Below are 24,858 nucleotides of genomic sequence, written 5' to 3' on the forward strand. Positions count from 1 at the left end.
CAACACAACCGATGCTCTCAAACACTTTAAGAGGCAAAAAATTCAAGTTGTTAACAGTTACTGCTGTTAACTGAAAGCCATTCCAGGTGACTCAATCTCATACAGCTGATTGAGAAAATGCAAAATATGTGCAAATATTTTACCTATTCCAAAGTTTCCTATTTTGAACAATCAAAAATATAAAACATATTCTGGTTTGTTAACTATGTAATTTCATATGTTGTTCTTCACTGTTTGGATATAATCTAAATCTAAGACTAAATATAAGACTATTATGCATGGTATGCATACCAACCTGTGCATGCTTGCAGTAGCTGAATATCTCCCTTGGTAAGATCTGTAGTAGCACTCTGTACACTTATGTTGTAAAGAGTACCAGGAACCAGACTGTCCAGTGTCATCTGCTGCAAGCTTGTGTTCCTCACAGACACACCGTTCACAAACACCTCATACACACTTCCTCCAAGCGGCCCTGTCCATTCCAAAGACAAGCTATTTGTTGATGTGGAGGTTATACTCAGATTCTTTACTGCCTCAGGCTCTGCAAACACAAAAACATGTAAATTATTTATGAGTTACAGAGATAGTATTTGATTTGTATGTCTCCTTTATAGACTCTTAATTGAAATGCTGCTTAATCCAGTGCATTGCATTGAATTATTTGGAATTTGAGAAAATACAAAGTGCCTATATTCTCCAAAGTGGCAAAAAATGCGCTGAACATATTTGGGCCATTTCCTCGAAACAATGGATTATTTTGCCAAGCAGTCTGAATCCTAAGTCGGCAACAGTGTTTTACTGTTTGCAAAAGAGATGTTCAGCTGTTCACACATTCCTCTAGAACCAGTCAAGCAAGGCATTCAGTCCTACTGCTATCAGAATCTCACAAAACTGATTCAGAAATGATATCTTTTTATGAACCTATTTCTTGAACAATGAGCCTAGGCTTCCTAATTCATGTGGTATATACAGATGTAATTAAGGAAGCAGTTTTAAATAACTAAGTTATGCACATTATAAATCTGTTTTACGTAAAATTGGATATTTCCAAACATTACTCAACAATTTTGAAGAGATCTTTGAGTTAAATCAACTTATAATACTGTAAGTGTATTTCAGTTGCTATTCATCACTTCCTTTCTATTGGCATCTGGCACAATCTATTTGCACACTAGGTATGTCCCTCGGTTTCTTACACTCACCATCAGTGTTTAGTCATTCTCCCCAGACTACCGGTAAACTTGTAGATCACATATTGTGATTGTAACTGCGTGACCTATATGTTGCAGGCTGTAGGAGGAAAATGTGAACCCTGTGTTGGCTGTGGACTATAATGTCACAGCAAGCAAATACTGTTTAGCACCTCCAGGAACTCCTTCAACTATTCCAGGTGACTCTACCTTATGAAGACACTGAGATTAAAATACCAAGAGTGTGCAAATCTGTGCACTTAAAATTCATTCATTTTAAGGCACATTGTATGCGACACTATTAACTAGTAACTTTTAATTTGGGTGAGTAAAGCGCTACTGTTTATTTACAGTAAGCTTAGGTTTCTAGATTTCCACTAAAGATGGAGCATTAGAATTAGCGGCTAACTGCTAGTGATATACTCGCCTCTGAACAGCAAAAGAGTTAGAGATGGGGTTAGTGGCTAATGCTAATCCTAATAATAGCCAGGGTTAGCAGCAGGCTACAGGCCAATATACTTGCCTTTAAACAGTGAAAGAGCTAGTGCTTAGCATGGTTAGCAGCTAATGCTAATACGGCTGGAGAACTAAACTGAAACTCTGTTATAATGCTGTACTTCAGCGAAGTAGCTTTACTGCTCCTTACAACCTGACTGGAAAAATTCTTACATAAGATGCACTGAATTATAAGTGCACTGACGATTTTTGGGAAACTAAAGAATTTTAAGTGCACCTTATAGTGCAAAAAATACGATATGAATTCTACCAGTTTGGAGGTGAGTATATCTGACTTTAGTGTTAAACTTAGTGTTATAACAAGCTACACGCCCTGTCTTACCAAAACACTCGGTTTCCTCAGTGTAGCCCTAAGGGCTGCGGTATGCAACTAATGCTAATGCTGCTCCATCTGGAAACTGGAAATCTGGAAATCACTTTTAGGCAAAATATAGGAAATCTAAGCTTACTGTAAATAAAATAAACAGTAAATAAACTCACTCAAATAAACAGTTTTCAGGAGAGAAATCTGTGTGGATTAACGTCCAGCGCTTGTTTGACTTGTTTATTGATTTATTTTTTTTAAGAATTACAGTTTTTTTTTGCTTAGGCGCTTGTCCCAGCGTCCCTATTAGAAGGGAAACATGGCGACAACCTTGCTCACCTTGATGTAGGCATCCTAACTAGTGTCGCTTAATGTGCCTTATTATCCGGTGCACTTTATAAATGAAAATCGACCAGAAAATAGACGTTTATTGATAGGGTGCCTTATAATCCGATGCGCCTTATGGTCCGTAAAGTATAAAACATATACTGGTTTGTTTAACATTTTGAATAAACATATTAAATGAAAAGAGGTGTGTCCAAACTTGGTACAGGTGTGGGCATTCCCAAGCCAAGGCAGAGGTACCATTTTATGACCAATTTACATACTGTTATCCAGTGACTTTTGGCATGTCAGTGAATGCACTTCAGATCACCTAAAATAAATGCCACTTTATTTTTAATTGTTAAATTGTTATAGCAAAAACAATAACAACTTTAAAAGGACAGGGTAGATTTTGCAACTCACTGGTGGTTATGGGGTATCTGATCACTGCTTCACTCCGGAAGTTCCATGGGCCTACGGTAGTGAGAGTTATGTTATAGGATGTCCCAGAGAGCAGCCCGATCAGTAGAAGTGAAGTATTAGGAGTGATGTAGGTGGTATTGCTGGGGTCAGGCTGGTAGGTCAGACTGTAGTTGAAGCTGCCTGGTCTCATCCCTACAGCTGCAGTCCATCCCAGCGACAGAGTGTCTGTTGTCTTAGACAACACTTGAATATCCCCAGGTTTGTTTGGATCTGTAATTTAAATTAAAATGTAGGGATTTAACAACCTTTCAGGTGAGACTGTATAATTGCTCAGATCATATAAAGATTATTTATTGTATAATATATGTGTGAAATTCATATACTCACAGGTTGCCATGTAAATTGGTTGAGATGCTTCTTCGTATGGTCCACTAATGGTAACAAACGTGAGTGCATAGACAGTTGCAGCAGCAAGCTGAGTGAAGGTGTAGGTGTTTGCAGTGTTGTTCAGCACTACAGAAAGGTTCCAGTTGCCACTACTGATGTTAAGCATGTACTGAGCAACATGACCAACAGGTGTACTCCATGTCACCACAACAGAAGCATTAGAGCCGTTATTAGACATCACTGGAACCAATGCTGATGGCACTAGAGACAAAACGAGAAAGATTACAGTTGAATAAAACATGGCCATACATATCTGGATATTATTTTTTTGACCTCATGTTAGATTGCAATTACACTTGAGTTTGACTTTCATGGTGTGCTGACATTCAAAGTTAAGTTACTAATCACCAACACCAATTTAAGATTAATTTTATACATAACTGCTGACATAATGAAACCATGTAAAATACTCCAATTTATTCTTTTTAGTTCATTTCATAACAAGAAAAAGGGCAGCTGCACTTTACACTGTCCTTTCCTATCCAACAAATCAGACCAACCCCAGACCAGCATAAACCAATTTAGCCAATTTTAGATGAAGGTGAAATGTATGTTGGTGTGTTTGAACACTTAATGTAGAATGAACCAATACACCAATTCAAAACACTGCAACCTAAATCACTTCATAAGCCCTATCCGGATGGCATTAGTTTCTCTGGGGGACTACTTATTGATAAAACTCTTGCATCCGGACTGCAATTGACAGAGCTCTTCAAAGAGCACTCACTCTCTTAACACCTCTAACACACTAACTATTTCTAACCTCATTTCCTTCTTCCCCTCCTTCACTTCTCTATCCCATTATTTCCCTTCGACTTCCTTTAAGCCCTATCTAAAGATGTTTTTACCTTTAACTTCCATTACTTTTGTACTTGACTATTGTAAGTCGCTTTGGACAAAAGCGTCTGCCAAATGTAATGTAATGTAATGTAATGTAATGTAATTGAAAAAACAGGAGGACCAGTGAGTTTTTTGGCTTTCTCAGTCACATGACATTGCATCAAGTATCTCCTAAATTTCCATTTGCTGTTGTGTTTACATGGATCTCTGTGGAAATGCTCGCCCAAAGTGTAATTACGGTGCGTTGCAGTAGAAAAATAGCTATTTTATTAAACACGAGGAGACGAAACTCAAAGATGTGGATCCGGACGGGACTTAAAAGACCATAGAGTTCAGCAAAAAAACAGTAGGCAATTCAGCCTGTAATTTTCTTAGAGGACGTCTGAGAAAAACATGTACATGGTTGTTCCAGGCAGAAATAAAATCACAGAGGACCCCCTCATAAGAGAGAAAATTACCCCATGACCCCTGAGAAACTAATCCTTTCCCGATAGGGCTATACAAGAAATTTGAAAATTTACAAGAAATGTTCCCTTATTTCCAGCCGTAAGGACAATATCACCATTTTCCAAGAAGAAAATCTTTTTCTGCATCATTTGATCTCTGTAGACTGTGTAAATAATTTTGGATGAATTGGATTACTTACAACTCTTATTTTGCAGCATGAAGGGGACATGAGATGGTTTAGTATTATTATTATTATTTAAATATATGGCTGTAAAAGGACATGTAATTTAAAAGTAAAAGAATTTTTTTAACATACTACTGCTTTAGATTATTGTACAATTACATGTTTAAAAATACTGGTTACCTGTTGAAGTGTGTTAAAATGAATCCAGAACCACGTATGTGTGTACGGGAAAGTGTTAATGTTAATGCTATTTACTTACTGGTGTAAAAAGAGATGTTGACTGGATCTCCCTCAATTCCATAAGAAATGCTGTAAACACTAAACAAACACAGAGTCCCAGGCTCCAGTTTTGTTATTGTGACGTTCTCAGACTGAACTTGCAGGCTTCTACTGGGTTCTGTGCAGTTGGATATCTGAACACGATACGAGATCCCGTTATTGTACTCCTGAGGACGCATCCAGCTGAGCCATACCTCAGTGATATTCAGCAGCTTTGACACCACAGAAACAACCTGCATTGGCTCTGCAAAACACATGAATACGATGGGGTTTGCATAATTAGAGCAGAAAAAATTTAAATAAATACCTCATGTAGTAAGTACAGACTCATAACTCCACACAAAATATAAAATGCACTTGCAAAAAATTACACTTGCTCTTGTGGATCTTCAAAATCCTTTTCAAATTAAAACATATTTCCATTCTATATCATCTGAAAAGTGGCATAATATTAAGGGCAACTACAACAACTACAGCAGGTTTACTCTGTTATAAAACAGATTTTCCTCTTGGTCTGGATTGTTTCCACACAGGTAAAATCCAAGCTCACCAAACAGAGTGATAACAAACCATGCTGAGAGAGGAAGACGAATATGTGCTGTTGCACAGTTGCCAGGTTTGAAATTGAGCAGCTAAAATTTAAAAGGTTGAAAAAAATATATATATATATATTGGTGAGGGAGACCTAAGGAGAGGCAGCAAACATTCAGTAGGCTACAGCTAATACTGACTGAAAGAGAGAAGAGAGAAAAAAAGAGATCAAAGAAGAAAGAGTGATTGCAAGGAGAAAGAGTGGAGGGAGAGCAAGAAATAGAGAAAGAAAACAGACAGACAGAAAAAGAGAAGAAAAAAGAGAGGGAGAGAAAATAGAAAATGTCAAAAAAAGAAAAAAGATATATATATATATTGCAAGGAGAATGAGAGGAGCGAGCGAGGAACAGAGAGAGGAGAGACAGAAAGCGAGATTGAGAGAGACCAGAAAAAACAGAGGGAAGGGACAGAAAATGTAAACATATATATATATATATATATATATATATATATATATATATATATATATATATATATATATATATATATATACAATATTATTGATAATATGCACAAATAAATCAACCATATAAATGCCCTCATAATTAAAAAAAATAAATGAATAATATAATGAAAAATGAAAGTTTATTAGACTAAAAATAATAAAAAGATTAACAGAGGTTTTAGGTGAAGTTCACCTAAAAGTAGTTCTTGTAGTTATTTTGCCATTTATATTCTGTTTGTATCAAACATTTGTAAAAACCATAGGTTTTGGGCTAGTTTTAGCTTTTTCAGGTGGATTTTGGGCTGGACATTTTTACCAGACATGGCAACCCTGTGTTCTGGGCTAGTGCAAATTTTGTGCAGTTTAACATGAAGCTTAGATACATAATATTTAATCAGATTTAAATAACCAGATTAATTACTACAGAATAGGGGACAGCATAGAGTAATCAACTAGTTGAGGGGTCGACCTGGATTTCCAACAGGATTTGACACATTTGTTGCTGTTGATAACCAGCATTTGACAGCACAGTCTCTATTATTTAATACTCTTTCAGTGAGCATGTACCTGTTTTAAATGATTATCTATATAACTTTAGCATATTTTACTATTGTTATTAACTTTTTATAATTTTTATTTGATCATTTTCTATGTTATACTTACAGTTTTTATTGTGCAAAAAAGCCCCCATGTTGAAGAAGTAAGTGACGAATCCAGTCTGATTACTTACTTGTGAAAGCTGTAATGAACACAGGCGCAGACTGGGTGTTATCGGCTGTCTGGGTGATGACGCTGATGTTGTACTGGCTGGCTGACGGCAGTTGCTGCAGCTGTGCAGTAGTGTTACTCACAATTAGCTGAACTGTGTATGTTCCATTAGGGCTGCTGACAGTGATCAGGTAAGAGTAGTTGCTGGTCATTTTGTCAGACTGTTGCCAGGTTAAAGATACAGTGTGCTCAGTGAACCACACCACTTTCAAATTATTCACTGCACTGGGACCTGTAAAATACAGACAGTATAACAAGATAATACATGATTTTGGTGATGCCTGTGTCTGCACGGGTAATACACAATATTGACATGACATAATAAGTATATTAATCACCTTTTTAATTATTTGTTTGGATATAATAAACTAAAAATGTGCTTGTTAGGCTGCCATTATGACATAACAATAAGATAAAGTCAGGCAACTCCTAAGTTTAAATTTGTCTCCATTGCAAAACAACTAATATAAGTTTTGTTGTTCATTTCTCATAAAAGAAAATATACTGCTGGTCAACATTTTTAGAAAAACCCTATATTTTAGCAGTGCTGTATGACACAGACAGTCTGCTTTTTTATTTTCTCATCTTAGCAATAATTTTTGTTGTTTTTTTGCAGAAATAAAAGTACTTTTTCAGTTTTACTTAATTTGTTCAACTGCATGTCAAGTAAGAGCTTTCCCATAGGGCTCCTGGCACCATATATTTGCATATTGTGTGTGGCCACTCTCTTACTTGCCATCTTTGTGTTGTCTGTTGCCCAAAGCTACCTTATACCTTGCAGCAGTGTATTATATGTTGGTATTAGGCCTCAGTGATGAAGGTTCTAAGAGCAAGTTAGATTTACTCTGTGTTTCTTGTGGTGACAGTATGAATAAACTTAACTGATTTGGGTTATCATCTAGCTTTGACTCAGTTAATTTGAATTAACTTAAAATTGTATATATTTATAACTTAACCAGTTTAAATCAAAATGGTGATTTAACTGAGTTAAGTTAAATTTACTTAAAATTATAATAATATATGTACAAAGCAAAATGATGGCTTGAAGTTGAGCAAAAAATTTTTTTTTTTCAGTGCATAGAATGCAAAAAAGATTTATGACTTTAGAGAGGAGGAGCCTTATGGTAAAGCTGTATGTAGCAACAATATAGAAAGAGCACTGACACATAATGCTTTTGCCCAGAGGTGTCTGTCTAGAATTGTCCATGTAATTAGACAAGTAACACGTGTATTCCGGAAGGTCAGTTCAGTTTTCATGGGAAATGATGCTAATTCTTGTTATATACATTTTGCCATGCCATGTAAAAATAATAATAATTATTATTATTAATATTATAATTCTTTTTAAGCTATGTTATGCTGATAGTTGTTTGTGTTAGAAAGTGGTTAGTAAAGGCTGCAGCTACGTACATGTGTATGCGAGTATCTCCTGAGCAGAGCTGAGGTAACCAAGTGCTCCCAACGTCTGTACTGCGATGAGACATGATGACCCTGGAATGAGGTCAGTGATCATGCTGGAGTTGGTACTGCCGCTCACATTCTGATAACTGGTGGAGATGTTAGAGCCATTACACTGGTACATAACTTTAAAGCTGTAGTATACAGAGCTCATGTTGAATGGTTGAACCCAACTAATGTTCAAAGAATTTGTGGTCTTCTGGGTCAGATTAATTACACCGGGCGGAGATGGCACTGAAAAAAAAAACCAGAAAGTGTAAACAGAAAATGTAAACAGAAAGTGTTACCATCATATCATCATAAAATTAAAAAATGCACACCAGCTTTTTTCTCATAAGGGTTTGATACATGACACATTTTACCATATTGCAAAGAAATACACTGTAAAACAAATTTAAGTATGTTTTTCTTAATATGAATTTTAGGTTATCAAGTTTCTTGTTAAAAATTGGTCTAACCAATTTAAAACTCTAGTTGAGGCTAAGCCAACTACTTTGCACATGCTCAGTTTGACTCTTTAGTTAAAAAGGGTCTGCTGAGCACTTCTGTAGGGGTTTTCACCTGATGTTGGTCACGCTATTTGCATATTGGGCGTGTCCTCCTATGTCTCACTTACCATCAGGGTGAAGTCATTTTCTACAGGCTGCCTTCTCTTGGGATTTATATACTGGATGTGTTTTATAATAGCTAACTGTCTGGCCTTAGTGTTAAAGGCTACAAGGTTTATGTTGTTCAGTGTAGCTATATATGCTGGCTGGTCAATTTAGCATATATATAATGTTTATAAGTTCCTAGTTCTCAGTTGCTAGCTTGTTGATTTTAAAGGACAGTCAACAGAATTTATAATGCACGTTACAATACACATTTCATAGAATTAAATTAGGCCAATTAAAAACATAAAGTGAATTCTTAAGTTGGTGAGACTTACTTGAGAATATTTAAAGTTTTATACATATAAAACATTAATTATCATTAATGAACTAAATATGTCTAGTAGGCACAACTGTTTTGTTAAAAACTTAAAAGTCTGAGTTGGCTTCAAAACTCAACAATCTAGTGCAATAAGTTACCTTGGAATTTTAAGTTTTCTTTAAATTTTTATAGTGTAACAAGGTTTTATGTGTTTAATTTAATCTACTGCCACCATCACATAAAGTCCCACTGTTCACTGTAGCTCTGCAGATATGATATGTCAGGTAGAATTCCCACTGTAATTTTATATACTCTAAAGTTGTGCGTATGGCTCTTACATGTAGCGTTCTGCACACTTCCACTGTTCACTTGTACAGGCCCGCTGCTGACGCCCACAGTAACAGCGTACAGGGTTCCAGGTATCAGGTTTGAGAACAGTACAGGCGATGCATCAGTCTGATTCTGTATTTGAAGGACTGTTCCATTGAGCAGGAGTGTGACCGTGTAGAGAGAGACTGTTCCAGCAGGGGCTGTCCATGTCACCCTCAAACTCACACTTGTTCCAACAACAGAAATGTTTGATGCTTTATCAAGGCCTGAGAACAGTGTAACAGAAAGAAAAACACATGTGTTTAGTTATTAAATGTGGTAAAACCATAATGTTTGCCCATAAATTCTAACCAAAACCTCTAAAATGTGTACCTTAATTATACTAATTATATCAGCCAATTGCACACAGCATACTCTCAACCGGAAATGACTGTCAACCTAGTGGACTGCTTTGGACACTGAGGGACATCATCACAAAAAAGAATCCAATTTTTTCTGGCCAATTTAAAGTTCCATGTTTTTGGACTGTGGGAGTAAACCAGAGTCCCCAGAGGAAACTCAAACAGACAAAAAAACAAAAAGGAAACTCCAGCCAGATTGGGACTTGAACCCAAGACCCCAATGCTGGGTGGTGAACATGCTAACCACTAAGCCACCGTGTCACCCATTTGTGTGTCAAATGTTAAAATTTTCATCATTTAATCATTTGTGTGCTTAGCGGTGTAATAAATACCTGTATATGCAGAAATAGGTGAAGCATCTGAACGGATGTTGTTTATTATTGTGACTACGGTGAAGTTGTAGTTGGTACCAGGGGTAAGACCACCAACATCAGCTGTCTCAGTAGTTTGGTTCCATTTAGCTGTCCCATTTACACTTAATTCATACAGATATGACAATGCATTATCATGATGAGTCCACGAGAGATGCACTGTTGTCGTGTCTATGGACGAGGCATTCAAATTGGCTACTGGTCTAGGTTCTGAAAGAGAAGACACACATTAACAATAGATGGTTAGTGTTCACAGTGTTGGAAATTCACTGCCAATAGAATAGGACTCTCTGGAGCTGTTGATCATGGAAATGCTGGCAAGTATTTACAACTAAAAGGGAAGTTTATTTAACATTTAAATTTTTATTATACCAATTTATTTCTAAAAATAAAATAAAAAATCCCAAAAATTCTACGTAGAATCTTGCAATCCAAAAAAATAAATATGTTTATTTTTCTCTCTCTCTCTCTTGAACTTCATTTTACTTAAATATTTATTTTATAAACATTCACACTATAAGCTTGGAAAAATTATAGACCAGTTATTATAAGTTGACTCACAGTTCTCACTTTGAATGTATACATGCCCACAAATGTTTACCTAATTTACAATAGTTGAGTAATATTTGGAAATATCCAATTTTACATAAAACATATTTGAGTTCAAACTAATTGTGGGTTTACAGTGTATACTCAGTCTGGCTCTTTAGTTAAACAGGGTCTACAGAGCAATTCTGCAGAGGTTTTCACCTGATTTTGTTCACGATATTTGCATATTGGGCGTGTCCTCCCATCTCTCAATCACCATCAGTGTGTAGTCATTCTCTACAGGCTACCTTCTCTTGGGATTTCTTTATGTTACATAATAAGTAGCTGAGTCTGGCTGGACATATGACTAACAATAAGATATATATGTAACAATCATAAATTATCAGTTGCTAAATTAAAGTGATAGTCTGTATTATTTAGTTTCTAAACTGAAAGCAGAAGCATTTCTGAATGGAGAAAGGACATGAGCAGCTGGTGGAGCAACGGAGACTTCAAAAGAGAAAAATCAGAGCTCAGTATCTCATTCACTCTTAGTACAACCAAAGAAGCGAAGGAGTGAAATTTCTGACTTTCTCTCTCTGACTCAACATAACCTGGAATCGGATTTATCCGCTCTGAAAGGAGACCACATCACACCCACCCAGTTTAAAATAATTCCTCCACTTGCTGGGTGCAATTACCCATTCTCACCAGAGAGGGAGACATCAGCTTTAAATGAACAAAAAATATAGTGTTGGCCTTCTTATGTGAGTTTGATTTATGTAAAACGTGTGATTTACACAAGTTAATTGTTTTAGTTGATTTTTAAAGATGGTTAGCAGAAATTACAACACACATTTTTTAAACCTAAATGAGGCCAACTAACAACATAAAGTGAATTGTGTAGCTGACAGTGCAACATATGTAATTGGATTATATCTACTCCCACAGAATTACATGATTTAACATGTTTACTATGGATTAGTAATAGTTAACAGACTTACTGGTGATGCATGATGTGTTCTGTGTTGGACCAGAGACATTTGCTGCAGTGATAACTGCAGTGATGCTGCAGTTGTATGAGGTTCCAGGCTGCAGCTGCGTGATCAGTAAACTGAAATTTGAGATAGTAAAGGAGGTTCCATTGATCTGGATTTTGTAAGACAGAAGACTGGAGTTTCCAGGTGGTTGGGACCAAGTCAGATACACTGACGTGGTATTCATAGTAGAGGCCTGAAGATTTTGCACAGCATTTGGAACTGAAGGAAAAACACACACACACACACAGATGCAAAGATATTTTACATATTATGTATTTTCAGCAGCTAAATACCAATGTTACCAGTTATCAGTAGCCAATGTATTTATGTATTGCCCTGTGAAATCAGTTTGAACACTTTGACTGACATTCTATTGTTATATTTGTAACAATGGCTCCCCCTCCTGGTCGATGCTTGTACTGCCGAGGGCCAGACAACCTGATTTCATTTCTAAATTCCATGTCTTTCTATAATCATAATTATCTGATTTTTGATTTCTAATGTTCTAATTCCATAATTCTTTGTATGACACAGATCATTACTTTATGACCACCTCTTTGTATCCACACCAATTATTCTTTTTTTTTCAGCTTCACTGATCACATTAGAGCACTTTGTAGTTGTATAATTACAGACTCCTTCGTTTGTTTGCATATGTTATTATTATCCATCCTTTCACCCTGTCAGGACCCCATGGGACCACCAAAGAGCAACTATTATTTATGTAGTGGGTCATTCTTTCTCAGCACTGCAGTGACTCTGGCAGGCTGGTGATATGTTAGTAGTGTACTAGTGCATTTAAAAAAATTGAATATAATTGAAAAGCTAGTTTATTTTAGTAATTCAGTTCAACATGTGAAACTCATATATTATATAGGTGTATTACACGCAGAGTGATTTATTATTTTATTGTTGATGATTATGGCTTACAGCCAATGAAAACCAAAAAATCAGTGTCTCAGAAAATTAGAATATCATATAAGATCAATTAGAACTTTTGGCAGTGTTCCAAGCAAGTCCTGCTAAAAAATAAATCCTCATCTCCATAAAAGTTGGAAAACACTTTACTGATTTTAGAGTTGATAAAACACAGTGGATCAACACCAGCAGATGACATGTCTCTCCAAACCATCACTGATCATCAGTAAATTTTACATTTCATTTGTAAATCAAGGGATCAGAGTCTGGAGGAAGAGTGGAGAAACACACATTTCAAACTGCTTGAGGTCTAGTGTAAGGTTTCCACCAATCAGTGATGGTTGGGAGAGACATGTCATCTGCTGGTGTTGGTCCACTGTGTTTTATTATCAAGTCCAAAGTCAGTGCAGTGTTTTCCCACAAAATCTTACAGCACTTCATGCTTCCCTCCGCTGACCACTTTTATGGACGTGCAGATTTCATTTTTCAGCAGGACTTGGCACACTGCCCACACTGGAAAAAGTACCAACTGGTCTTATATAATATTCTAATTTTCTGAGACAGATTTTTAGGTCTTCAATGGCTGTAAGCCATAATTGTTAACAATAAAATAAATAAATGCTTAAAATAGATCACTCTGTGTGTAATTCATATATATTTAATATAAACGAATTTAAAATTTTGAGCTGAATTGCTAAAATAAAGTAACTTTTCAGTAATATTCAAATTTTTAAGATGCATTAGTATGTTGAGCTGTCAGGAGAGGATGAGTCACAGAAGTGCTGCTGGAATTTTGTGGAGTCTGTGTTGATCTATTCAGTGGAGTCCTGACCATTAAAGAATAGGGTGAAAGGAGGATAATAATAATAATAATAATAAAGTAGAGGAACAGTTACAGAACTATAGTCTGTAAATTATTATACTGTAGTGAACTACAAAGCGCTCCTTTATGCACAATGGAGCCAAAAAATCGAATAATGGGTGTAGAAACAAGGTCAAAATTTATGCTTGATCAGTGAGTGTATAGTGTTGTGTGTATGCTGTATCTGTATGCTGGCCATGTCTATGCTTACGTGTGTATGCAGTGATGCTGACACTGGAACTTTTCAGACCCAGCCCTCCAACACTAGATACATAAATGCTGTACTGGTTGCCGGGTGACAGACCCGAAAGCTGGGTGCTGTTGCTGTTTGTCAAAATAGTAGAGTTGAAGCTGGATTGGCTGGATTTAACTGAAACTTCGTAAGACACATTGACTCCATCCATCAACATTGGTACGCCCCAGGAGGTGGAGAAGGATGCGTTCGTCTGGCCACTCACACTTATCGTACTGGGAGGGTTTGGCTCTGTATGAGAAATTTAAAAGCACACAAATGTTCACCCACTCACAATAAAGCTGTAAAAATCATCTGTGAATGTATCTAGGACTCACTAGTAGCAAGCTGGAACGGCTGAGAGGTGTTCTTCAGTCCTGCCCTAATGGAAGTTATGGTGAGGATATAGGTGCTACCAGACAGGAGATGCTGAAACTGTGTTTGGTTGGAGGAAGTGACATTAGTTTTGTTGAGCAAAGCACTGAAGATGTACACCTCATATGAGTCCACGTGGCCCTGGGGAGCCAACCACGTCACAGACAGACTGCTGTTTGTCTGATCGATCACAGTAATGTTGTCCACTGTTGCTGGAGCTAGAAAAAGACAAGACCACACACACACATTTACATTTACTTTAATAAACATGTTCTACGATGATGGAATTCCTTTCACTTTGGGAGGTAACGCTTCACTTTACAGTTTATCAGCTCTTCACAAACCAAAAGAATGGCTGATTACATTTACTGGCAGTAAATTTGATTCACATGTGAATTGATTTGCACTACTGAGGTACATTACTCACAGAAATTCAACTACTTAAGTACATTTATAAACAGAAAGTTATGGTGTTGTAAGCGTATGAGCATATATCATAGCTTACAGGTTGAGAAGTTGCCACAGCAGGTGTCTGTGCAGTTGATCTTGAGTGAGTAAGTGTATCCAGGTATCAGACCACCGACAGTAAAACTGTTGTTTGTTTTCTGTAAGCTGGCATTCTGAACACTGCATGGCAAACTGTTGTCTGTGTAGAAGGTGATTTCAGTCGTTGTGATGGATGTTTTGTATTGACAGGTTGAACCTGATTTTTTCATAAATCGAAAACAAAAGAAAAGAAAATCACTCAATAGAATACTATAGAATTTAAATTTTCATTTGTTAGTCTTCTCATGACTACTAATAATTAAAAATCAAAATCAAAAATCAAACTAACATTGGAAAGTGCATCATACTTACAATTTGACTGCCCGTAAGCAACCTGTAGGGAAAAAACAGTTTAAGAACACTACAGAAAACATTTTGGGCAAAAAAATAATATAATTATGCAATTTCTGTAAATAGAATATAGTAAATAGTAATTTAAAAAACATATTATGGCCCGGTCTAAAGAAATTCAAAAACAGGTAAGAAAACAAAGTCACTAATCAGCTATCAGTCTGGAAATGGTTACAAAGACATTTCTAAAGCTTTGGGGCTCATGGAGAGCTATTATTCACAAATGGAGAAAACATGGAACACTGCTAAACCGTCCCAGCAGGAACCGTCCAACAGAAACTAATCTAAAAGGGCAGGAAAAACTCCAGAAGGTCACAAAAGAACCCAGAACAACATTTAAAGAACTGACGGTCTCAGTAGGACAATGATTCAAAGCACACAAACAAGTTCACCTCTGTAAAAAAATGAAGGATTTGGAATGGCCTAATCAAAGTCTGATTTAGGGTGCTTTCACACCCGCCTCGTTTGGTCCGAACCAAAGTAGCAGGTGGTCTCGGTCCGGATCTTCTGAACCATGGTCCGGTTCACCTGCAGTGTGAAAGCGCTTTTCTGGATGGTTCGAACTTTCGGACCAATTACAGGAAGCTGAGCAGGCGTTCCTTAACAACGGCAGCAGAAGAAGAAAAATAACCCCAACCATTGGCGTAGGAACCGGGGGGGATGGGTGGGACATGTCCCACCCAATATTAGAAACAGGTGGATTTGTCCCCCCCAAAAATGAAATAGTTTCGCTCAGCTCAGTCGTACTGTTAATGAAGAGACCGACCGCTAAGCGCTGGGAAACCAATCACGGTGCCGGTTCAGGGAGAAAGTCCCGCCTTTCAGGAGAAACAGCCAATCAGCTCGCTGGTCTTGCGAGAAGAGTTAGCGTGCTGGTGGAGGAGAAGCCCCTCCCCCTCGCTGTGAGATATAGAAGCGGTGTCCAGCATCAGCTGGTGTTGAAGTAAATCTGGATATACGGCGATTTTTCTAAGAGGTAACGGAGTTTACCATGTGGCCTGTGTTGAGATTATTTCTGATAGCTGGTTAAAAAGACTCTCCAAATCAAAACACACAGATTAAACCCACCGTGTGATAATAAACTGCAGCTGTGTTAGTCAGTTAGCTTAATTTTGGAATTAGCTAGACAGGGAGTCAAGGCTTAAAAAAAAAACATATATGTTATGTTCAGCTTGCCCTGATCAGCTAATCACTATTTCATTTTCAAATTGTGTTTATTAATTTAGGATTGCAGGATTTACTGTAAGCTATAGTAAACGAAAAAAATAGTTAGCTAGAAGCCAGATGTAGTGGATAGTCAGAATTTAGTACAGTACTTTATGTTGGTAGTTTAAAGCAGTTTATTAACCCTGATCTCTGCCCTAAAATTGTGTGTTTTCTACCAGATCCAACTGATTAGCTAATAAACAGTCCTTTACTGAGTTTACCTGTTAACATCCTTTTCATTATGTATGTCAGCAGTGTATTAGACACATCATACCTCCACTTACTTTATTAAGTGACTTTAAAGCAGAGAAGGCAGTGGGGATATGCAGTAGAATGTGTAGGAACAGGGTTGAGAAACACTGCTCTAACCTGACTTCTGTTTATTTGTAGTTCACAGTAAGACCAAATTCTGAGTAAATAGAGGGATTCCAGGTGAATCCAAATGTTTTTTTCTTTAGTCTAATGTTTATATTAACTTCTGTCAAAAATCTCTATGAAACGTAAAGTTACATTCTTTTTTCAAAAAAGGACACCATCATAAGATGTGCTTTCAGTAGAAACAACTAAAAGCGCAGATGATAACTGATCAGTTTTTGTCATATATGTATATAATTCAGACATTTCACGCATATTTGTTTAAATGTAATGTGGAGTAACATGGTGGTTGTAAAGTCACCTTTACTTGGATGTAACTAATAATAAACAGAGTACAGAAAAAAGGGATTATTTGTGATTAAAAGTAATTCCTTAAATGTTGTTCTAGGAAACTATATGGGCTTTGGTGCATTAGCAAAAGTGTCCCCCCCAATATCAAACCCGCTCCTACGCCCTTGACCCCAACTACTACTGACTGCAGCCTGCGGGAAGGCGGAGTTGGACGTCCAGCGCGTCCAGTCCTACCCACTTTGTCCACGCCACGCCTGGTCAGTCTCTCAAGCTTGTAGTGTATACACTGTATTTAATCCGGACGACGCGGCACATTATATTTAAAGTAACTACCCTGTACATTGTTTACTTCCGTTCAGACTGCGGAGCTAAGACATGATGCTAACAAAGTGGGCGGGACTGGACGCACTGGACCTCCAACTCCGCCTTCCTGCAGGCTGCAGTCAGTACCCTCTCCCGGAAAGCAGGAAAAATGAGCCGTGGATACAGTTGCTTCAGGAGAAGCACGTTCGTTTGGTGAATTTGAACTAACCTAGCGTACTGTGCCGGAAGTTGCTGCTGCTGGTATAAAAACACAATAGCAGCTCTACTATGGAGACGAAATGAATCTATTCATTTATTTTATCCTTATCCTGGAAAGGCTTTCCACCGAATGAACCACCCGCGCTGAATTGTCAACACGCCAACGTCCGACGCATGTCCTTCTAAAACCATTAAGCGCCAAGTTAAGGAAAACTCATCGATACGTGAGTGATGATTAAAGGATGTAGGAGTATCACAAAAAGGTATTTGGTGCGATCCCTAAACTGCAGTATAAAAACAAAAATAAGCGGACCAAATATATTCAATGTAGCAAACACATGAACCTCGGTCTGGACTTTCAGGTGTGAAAGCACCCTAAGATTCTGTGGCATGATCTTAAACAGATCTGAAAACATTATGCATAGCCAGACCCCACCTTTCCTATAGAAACCCAGTCCTCACAGGACTGTGAGGCCTCACAGTGGCCAACAATTCACTAATATTCTTGAGTTTGCAAATCCCATCAAATATACTCTGTGGGGTTTATGCCATGCGTCTATAACAACCACTCAAGAATCTTTCAGGACTTATTCTGAAATCAAGCATCGGGTGATTTAATCTATACTAGAATGTATTCCTCAGTACTTACACAGTTCTAGAACATTCTCCCCACTATTCACATTATTGTAAAATATAGTTTTCTCTGTTCTTGAATGTTTTTCACACTATTCACACTGTTCTAGAATGCATTCACTCTATCATGTTTTCCACCCCATGTATATTGTTCTAAAATGTTTTCCCCACCATTCACACTTTTGTAAAGTATTCTCATCACGGTTCTAGAATGTTCTTCCCACCATTCACATGGTTGGAAAATGGTTTCTCAATGCTTACACCATTCTAACATGTTCTGCCCAAATTCACACTGTTCTAAAATGTTTTGATGGTTCACAATTTTCTAGAATGTGTTGAATTCATTTCATACATGTTGTCAAAATTATATTTAAATAGAATTTATCTTGATTGAAATCCTGGGGTGCAGGTCCACATACAGGCCTGAAATAATTTTTACCCACAGGATTGGTGAGTGCATGTGCTGCCCTGGCTCTTTTGAGATCATCAGTAATACAGATTGTGTAAGAGATGCACTTCCTGCTAGGCCTTCAGGTCTCTCACTGTTCTGTACAGTGCATGCAAATACACAGTGTCGCGTATAACATTTCCATTTCACTGTCTCTCCTACACAATCTCAACTTAGTCTGTCCCACACACTGATAACAACTGATTTTACTCCCTCATTAACTGCCATCATGCCATGATGAAAGACAATGATTCATGCAACTGACATCTAAATGTGTCTTTATATAACTACGCAGACTATAGTCCATCTGTTGCTGTATGGAACTTGTTAAGGCCTCAGCATACTTCTTGTGGAGTAACGGCTACAGGGTAAACTCTGTGGATGAAGACACTACATAACAAAGACTTTGATTGGTCGGTAAAAAAAAAGAGGTGTGACATGAAACTCATAGCATTCACAGCATCACCTGCAGATGTGGCTCTTTTAATTTAATACCCTGGCCATGCACAACTTAAAAAATAGTGTAAAGTAGAGCAATGAAACAGTTAATTGTGAATGAAAATAAATGTTGCTGTTTTTTGCTTTTTTTTTTTCATTGTCCCAACTTTTTCCTGACATGGGACTGTATTTTCCCTAAGATATCAGCCTAAACTTAGTGTTTAAGAGAAAAAAAATATTCAAACAATTCATGAGACATTTTTTCCATTGGTCAGCATTTTTCTGTGTATGACATTTTCTTTATAAAAGTGCAACCTCAGTGGTAAAACCAGACAGGCTTCCAGTCTTGGCCGAAGCCCATACATACTGAATTATCATTTCATCAAAACAGAACTAGCAAGTAAATAGGTTAAGTAAAGCTAACCTTAGTAAACAAAACTTTAATTCTTAAAATAAAATGAGTGCTGGATGTTAACCTACATGTAAATGTGAGTGTGATTAAAGCACTTATGTTTATTTACAGTAGGCTTAGATTCTCAGATTTTCACTAAGGCTGGGTGCGGCAGCATTAGCATTAGCGGCTAACGGCTAGCGCTATCCACTGGCTGCTGTTAGCGCTAGTAAATGCTGCCCGGCAGTGCTACACTGAGGAACCCTGAGTGTTCTGGTCAGCCAGGGTGATATTAGCTAATGGTTCGTTCCACCTAGCTTGTTTTGACACGGTAAATGTAGTGCTAAGTGGCTTATGCTAATACTGCTCCAGCCTCAGTGCTGGAGAAACGTCACTGAAAATCCTGTATAACATTGCACTTCAGCAGAGTGGCTTTACTGCTTCTTACAACCTGACTGGTAAAATTCATACATGAGGCGCACCGGATTCTAAGACGCACTGGCGATTTTTTGGAAAATTAAAGGATTTTAATTGGGTCTGAAAAATATGATGGACCCTTTTATTTACAGTGCAAGTTCTCAGCAACTGTATTTGATGCAGTTCACATCCTTCTGACACTAACGTGAAAGTTAGCAATGAAATAGCTGATTGTAGTGAACAGCAGACAACAAACATTGCACCCAGACCAAGTTTAAAAATATATACAGCTCTGGATAAAAATAAGAGGCCACTCAAAAAGTATGAGTTTTTTTTATATTATCAAATTAAAAGCCTCTGGAATATAATCAAGAGAAAGATGGATGGTCACAAGCCATCAAACCAGGCTGAACTGTTTGGATTTGTGCACCAGGAGTGCTATAAAGTTATCCAAAAGCAGTGTGTAAGACTGGTGGAGGACAACATGCCAAGATGCATGAAAACTGTGATAAAAAAAACAGGGTTATTTCACAAAATATTGATTACTGAACTCTTAAAACGTTATGAATATACATTTGTTTTCTTTGCATTATTTGAGGTCTGAAAGCTCTTTTTTTTTATTTCAGCCATTTCCCATTTTCAGCAAATAAATGCTCTGAATGACAATATTTCTATTTGGAATATGGGTAGATATGTTGCCCGTAGTTTGTAGAATAAAACAACAATGTTCATTTTACTCAAACATATACCTATAAATAGCAAAAGATTCAGAAACTGAAGTGGTCTCTTAATTTTTTCCAGAGATGTATATTAAAATTCACTAATAAACTTAACAAGATTCTCACTAATAGCTTGTTGCACTTGTTCAATTCTACTTGTTATGGCTACTGTGCCTACGCAGATCTCCACACCAAGAGACTTTCCCACTCACACAGTGACCCTCCTCTACTCTTGGCCCAACCAGCAAAATGATTGTCATTTTTTGTTGAGTCTGACTTAACTGGACTAAAAACAGGCAGGTGTGAAAAAGCCACAGTATTCTAATGAAACCAAACTGTACACAGATTTTATACAGTCTTTTGTAAGCTAATGTATTATTTTGTAAATAATTTTAAAAAATAAATTAAAAATATAAATGTGCTTAAGTGTGACTAAACTACCAGTAACTACAGACAGGTTTTGGACAGCGTTATCACAACTTAAAAATGTCAAGCTTCAATGAGCTGGGACTGATTTCCATGGAATCTTTATGCAAAACATCCTAACCTGTGGGCATTAATTGCTGAGTACATCACATGTACATCCAAAAACGATTTGTATGTAGTTTACTATTGGGGTTAGTGACTCTAATGGGGAACATGGAACAAGCACTCAGAGTAAAGTGTAGCTGAAATCTGACACAGTGTTTGAAACAATGTGTGTTAAAGCAGTAAACACACCTAACTGCCCAGACATATCGTGTACTTATACACACATAGACACACACACATGCTTTGACACAAAACATTTGCATAGATACTGTGTGCACTTCTGGTTTAAACGCTGCATCACGGAAAATCCAGCATGCCCTTGAAGCCACACATAAAACCGCTTGTCTGGGGCAGTAAAAAGTAACGAGTACTATTTTCCATAGTAATATATGTAGAAAATAACTATAAAATCTGTTCATTAACAATGGGATAGATTTTCTCTTAGTATACTGAATTTAATATTTCATAATAACAAATGTATATTGTTGCTAACTTATCTAAACAGTTTCTTACATGTACTTAAAGGTAAATAATAATAATAATAATAATAATAATAATTATTATTATTATTATTATTAGTATTATTATTATTAGTATTATTATAACAACGTACAATTATTTTCTGTTGTTGCTTATAATGAATTAAAGAAGTAATGCTAGAATTAAGAAAAAAAATACTACTGTTTATGGTCAAAATCTAGACTTCAACCTCGATCAAGAAAAACAGCAAAACAGCTACAACAGATGTCTTCAGATATTAGAAGCAAAGTTTTTTTTTTAAACAACAATCAAAACCCATTTCCTCAGAAATATTACCACCAGTAGTACAGTCTGTAAATATTGTATACTTAAAAACATAATATAGAAAACAGGACAAAATAGCAGAACTCCAATCATAACAAATCATTATAAATAATAGTAACAGTAATTAATTGTAATGTTCACTTACCAGAACAAAGGCACCGAAATAGGCAAGACCAGTTGTTAGAACCAGCATTCTTATCAAATTCTGATCCATAACACCAAAAATGTGCTTACTCAGAATGCAACATGTTGAAATGTCATATCATCAGGACTTTTTTGTCGTATTCTCAGCACAGCTCACTATGTATTAGAGACTTATCCTCCCATAAGAAAAGAGAATGTATACTAAGCTGCGCTGTCTCTGATCCTTGTGTCCAGTTTATCACACATGCATGCTGCAGGTAGTGATTTGGGATCTTCTGGGTGGAGCATGAGAGTCATGGAAATGGAAGCTCGCCAGCTCAACAGCTTTCTGAAGATATGATCTGATGTTTTTTATTAAATTGTTATTATTTTTTAGAAAATATAAAAAACTCATAAAGCCTACAAGTGATGGACACAGTGTGTGTGTTCTGTTTTCTTTTGGTGGATTAAGGGTTAAGTTAAGGACCTTCTAGCCTACAGTTGGTTCTGTCAATTAATATTCATTATTTCACAAGATTATTCTGGACAGGATGATCAGTTGATCAGTGACTCTGGCCAGTCATCTGGATTGTATCCTGATAATATTTTATTTTTAACCACATGCATTTACACTTGGTAGTCATACACATCTCCAGTTAGTCAGACTGGAACCTGAAAGCTGTGTGGGAGGGAATATGTAAATCTGGGTGTGTGGTTCTAGAGAAACACTACAAGATGATTTTAAATAAATGGCTCACTGTTCTGTATAAATTATTCTGTCTTTTCACTTATTCAGCCATATTTTGCTATATTAACTGTTTATTCAAAATATAGGCACATAACATAGACATTAAAATATTACATTAATATAATATATATATATATATATCTATATGAATGTATATTTTAGTGATGTCAATTGATTAAAATACTAATATATACTTGTAAGTTTAAGGGGGGATAAAGCCAACATGGGGTGCTTTTTTTTTACTTTATTGTAAACATCACAGCTTGGTTGTTATGATTTCTGAATTGAAATGAAATGAAAATTCCATTTGCTGTGCTTTCAAACAGTGTTTTCAATGGGATGTGCAGTGCAGATGTATTAAACGGGGTGTCGTGGCAGCGAGCAGTGAACGCTGCACATACCATTCTCTTACCGTGTAAACAGCATGGAGCAGCAGCAGAGACAGCGTTTATTTATAGCAGTATATTATCTGGCTAATATATCAGATTAAACTGTACCTTATCAGCAGTTTAGCTGAATAAAACGAACCAATCGAACCAATGCAGAAAAAAAATTGTGTTGGGAGGGGGAGGCAAATTACAGTGGAAATAAGGGTCAAACCTGGTGGCGTAATTTACGTAAGTACGTTACTGATTCCAAATTTGCTTTAATGCTTTAACGTTGATAGCCCTAATATATATATACATGCCCCTTATAACTAATTCAGAAATAAAAAGTTAAATAATGCTACAGCGATAGACGCATGTTTGTGATCAACACTGTTAGCTTGTTGCATTAAAAGCCTATTTTCCAATAAAAATCCAGAATTATGCTTTTTTTCATGTACTTTGTGTCAGAAAAATCTGGGGTTGTCTTGTTGTAGCCAGTGGTAAAGAGCTGTTTGTGTTGCTGCCAATAAAAACAAAGCCTGCAGCTCGGCCATAATTTTTTGTTTAGTTTGGCGGCATTTCTATTGGTGTGGTTTCTGTTGGGGGGCGTTTTTGCCCAATCTATTTGGTTGTTGGGGGGAGAGGGAGAGAATAGGAGTGCACATTAAATTGCAATGCATGCTGGGGATTGTAGTTCAGTGGATTGTGAAACAGGCCTATATTAATAGAATACAGTACTAGAATAGTTTTGCAGGCTAAATAGGATTATATCTTGGGCTGTGTTCAACACATGGGATCTTTTTTGTCCTTTGAATGGTGGCGAATAATACATTAGGAATACCTTTCTGTGGACAGAGAAGCTTCAGCCTATGATGATGAAGTTATGTAACCCGGCTGAACAGCAGCACTTTATAAATAAGTAGATGCAAAACTTTGGTCATGAATGATCGAGGTCCAGTAAATCAGCAGTGGTCAGGTTGCATAAGGCATGTTTGATGGGGTAACTGATACTTATTCATGGGGTAATTTTGATTAAACTATGATTCAATACATTATCCTAAACATAGTGGCGCTGGAAGGTGTCTATTTACTAATTTAGACATTTTTATCCATGTGGAGGTTAAAATTATTTTGTGATCCACTATTCTTCAATCCAAACTGAATCAAGTGGTACGTTTCTCCCAAATCTGATGGTATGGTCTTAGTATTTTTTTCTAAAGTCTAAAAATATATAATAATATAAAATGTAAAAAGAAATTAAATCCCATTTCTTATTTCTATACCAAATTGAAATGATGAAAAAGTTTTAGACCCATTTTTTTTATTTTGCTGTATACAAATTTAGCCTTAAACTATCAGAAACAAATAATCAGTACTGCCCTCTTTTGGAGGGTTTGATAGATAGATAATTGACAGACAACACCTGTTAGTAATATACCTAAGAGCTAGTGCTTAGCACGGTTAGCGGGTGATGCTAATGCTACTCCAGCAATGCTAGCCATAGTTAGCAGCAGGCTACAGGTCAATAATGCTCACCTCCATGTTTGTGGTAGCTTTTGTATCAGCACAATTTGCAGCAGCACCACCTATATAGCATGATTGTCATGTTTGTTGAGAAAAAGTATATATTTGAAAAAATGTAAAACCACTGCATAATTCTGCTCTGAAGCAATAAATTAAAAAACAAGACTGCAAAATAGCCACAGTTAAAACATTGAAAGGACAATGCAATTATCAAAAAAAATGTTTTGTTGCCTAAAAG

General features: G+C 36.7%; 1 protein-coding gene across 1 annotated transcript in view; it reads right to left on the minus strand.

The window, feature by feature from the left end:
• Positions 1–24,638, minus strand: part of ptprja (protein tyrosine phosphatase receptor type Ja) — a 34,602-nt gene extending 9,964 nt beyond the window's left edge. The window contains exons 1-14 of the mRNA XM_049470877.1: positions 24,633–24,638; positions 15,044–15,065; positions 14,691–14,888; positions 14,149–14,403; positions 13,790–14,062; positions 11,763–12,017; positions 10,192–10,440; positions 9,467–9,724; positions 8,169–8,450; positions 6,721–6,990; positions 4,935–5,198; positions 3,145–3,405; positions 2,758–3,027; positions 296–541 (exon numbers count right to left, since the gene is read on the minus strand). Coding sequence (XP_049326834.1) covers positions 296–541; positions 2,758–3,027; positions 3,145–3,405; positions 4,935–5,198; positions 6,721–6,990; positions 8,169–8,450; positions 9,467–9,724; positions 10,192–10,440; positions 11,763–12,017; positions 13,790–14,062; positions 14,149–14,403; positions 14,691–14,888; positions 15,044–15,065; positions 24,633–24,638 — 3,109 coding nt within the window. The remainder of the gene's footprint in view (positions 1–295; positions 542–2,757; positions 3,028–3,144; positions 3,406–4,934; positions 5,199–6,720; positions 6,991–8,168; positions 8,451–9,466; positions 9,725–10,191; positions 10,441–11,762; positions 12,018–13,789; positions 14,063–14,148; positions 14,404–14,690; positions 14,889–15,043; positions 15,066–24,632) is intronic.
• Positions 24,639–24,858: the final 220 nt, after the last annotated feature.

Source organism: Astyanax mexicanus, chromosome 23 (genome assembly GCF_023375975.1).
Source record: "Astyanax mexicanus isolate ESR-SI-001 chromosome 23, AstMex3_surface, whole genome shotgun sequence".
Taxonomy (NCBI): domain Eukaryota; kingdom Metazoa; phylum Chordata; class Actinopteri; order Characiformes; family Acestrorhamphidae; genus Astyanax; species Astyanax mexicanus.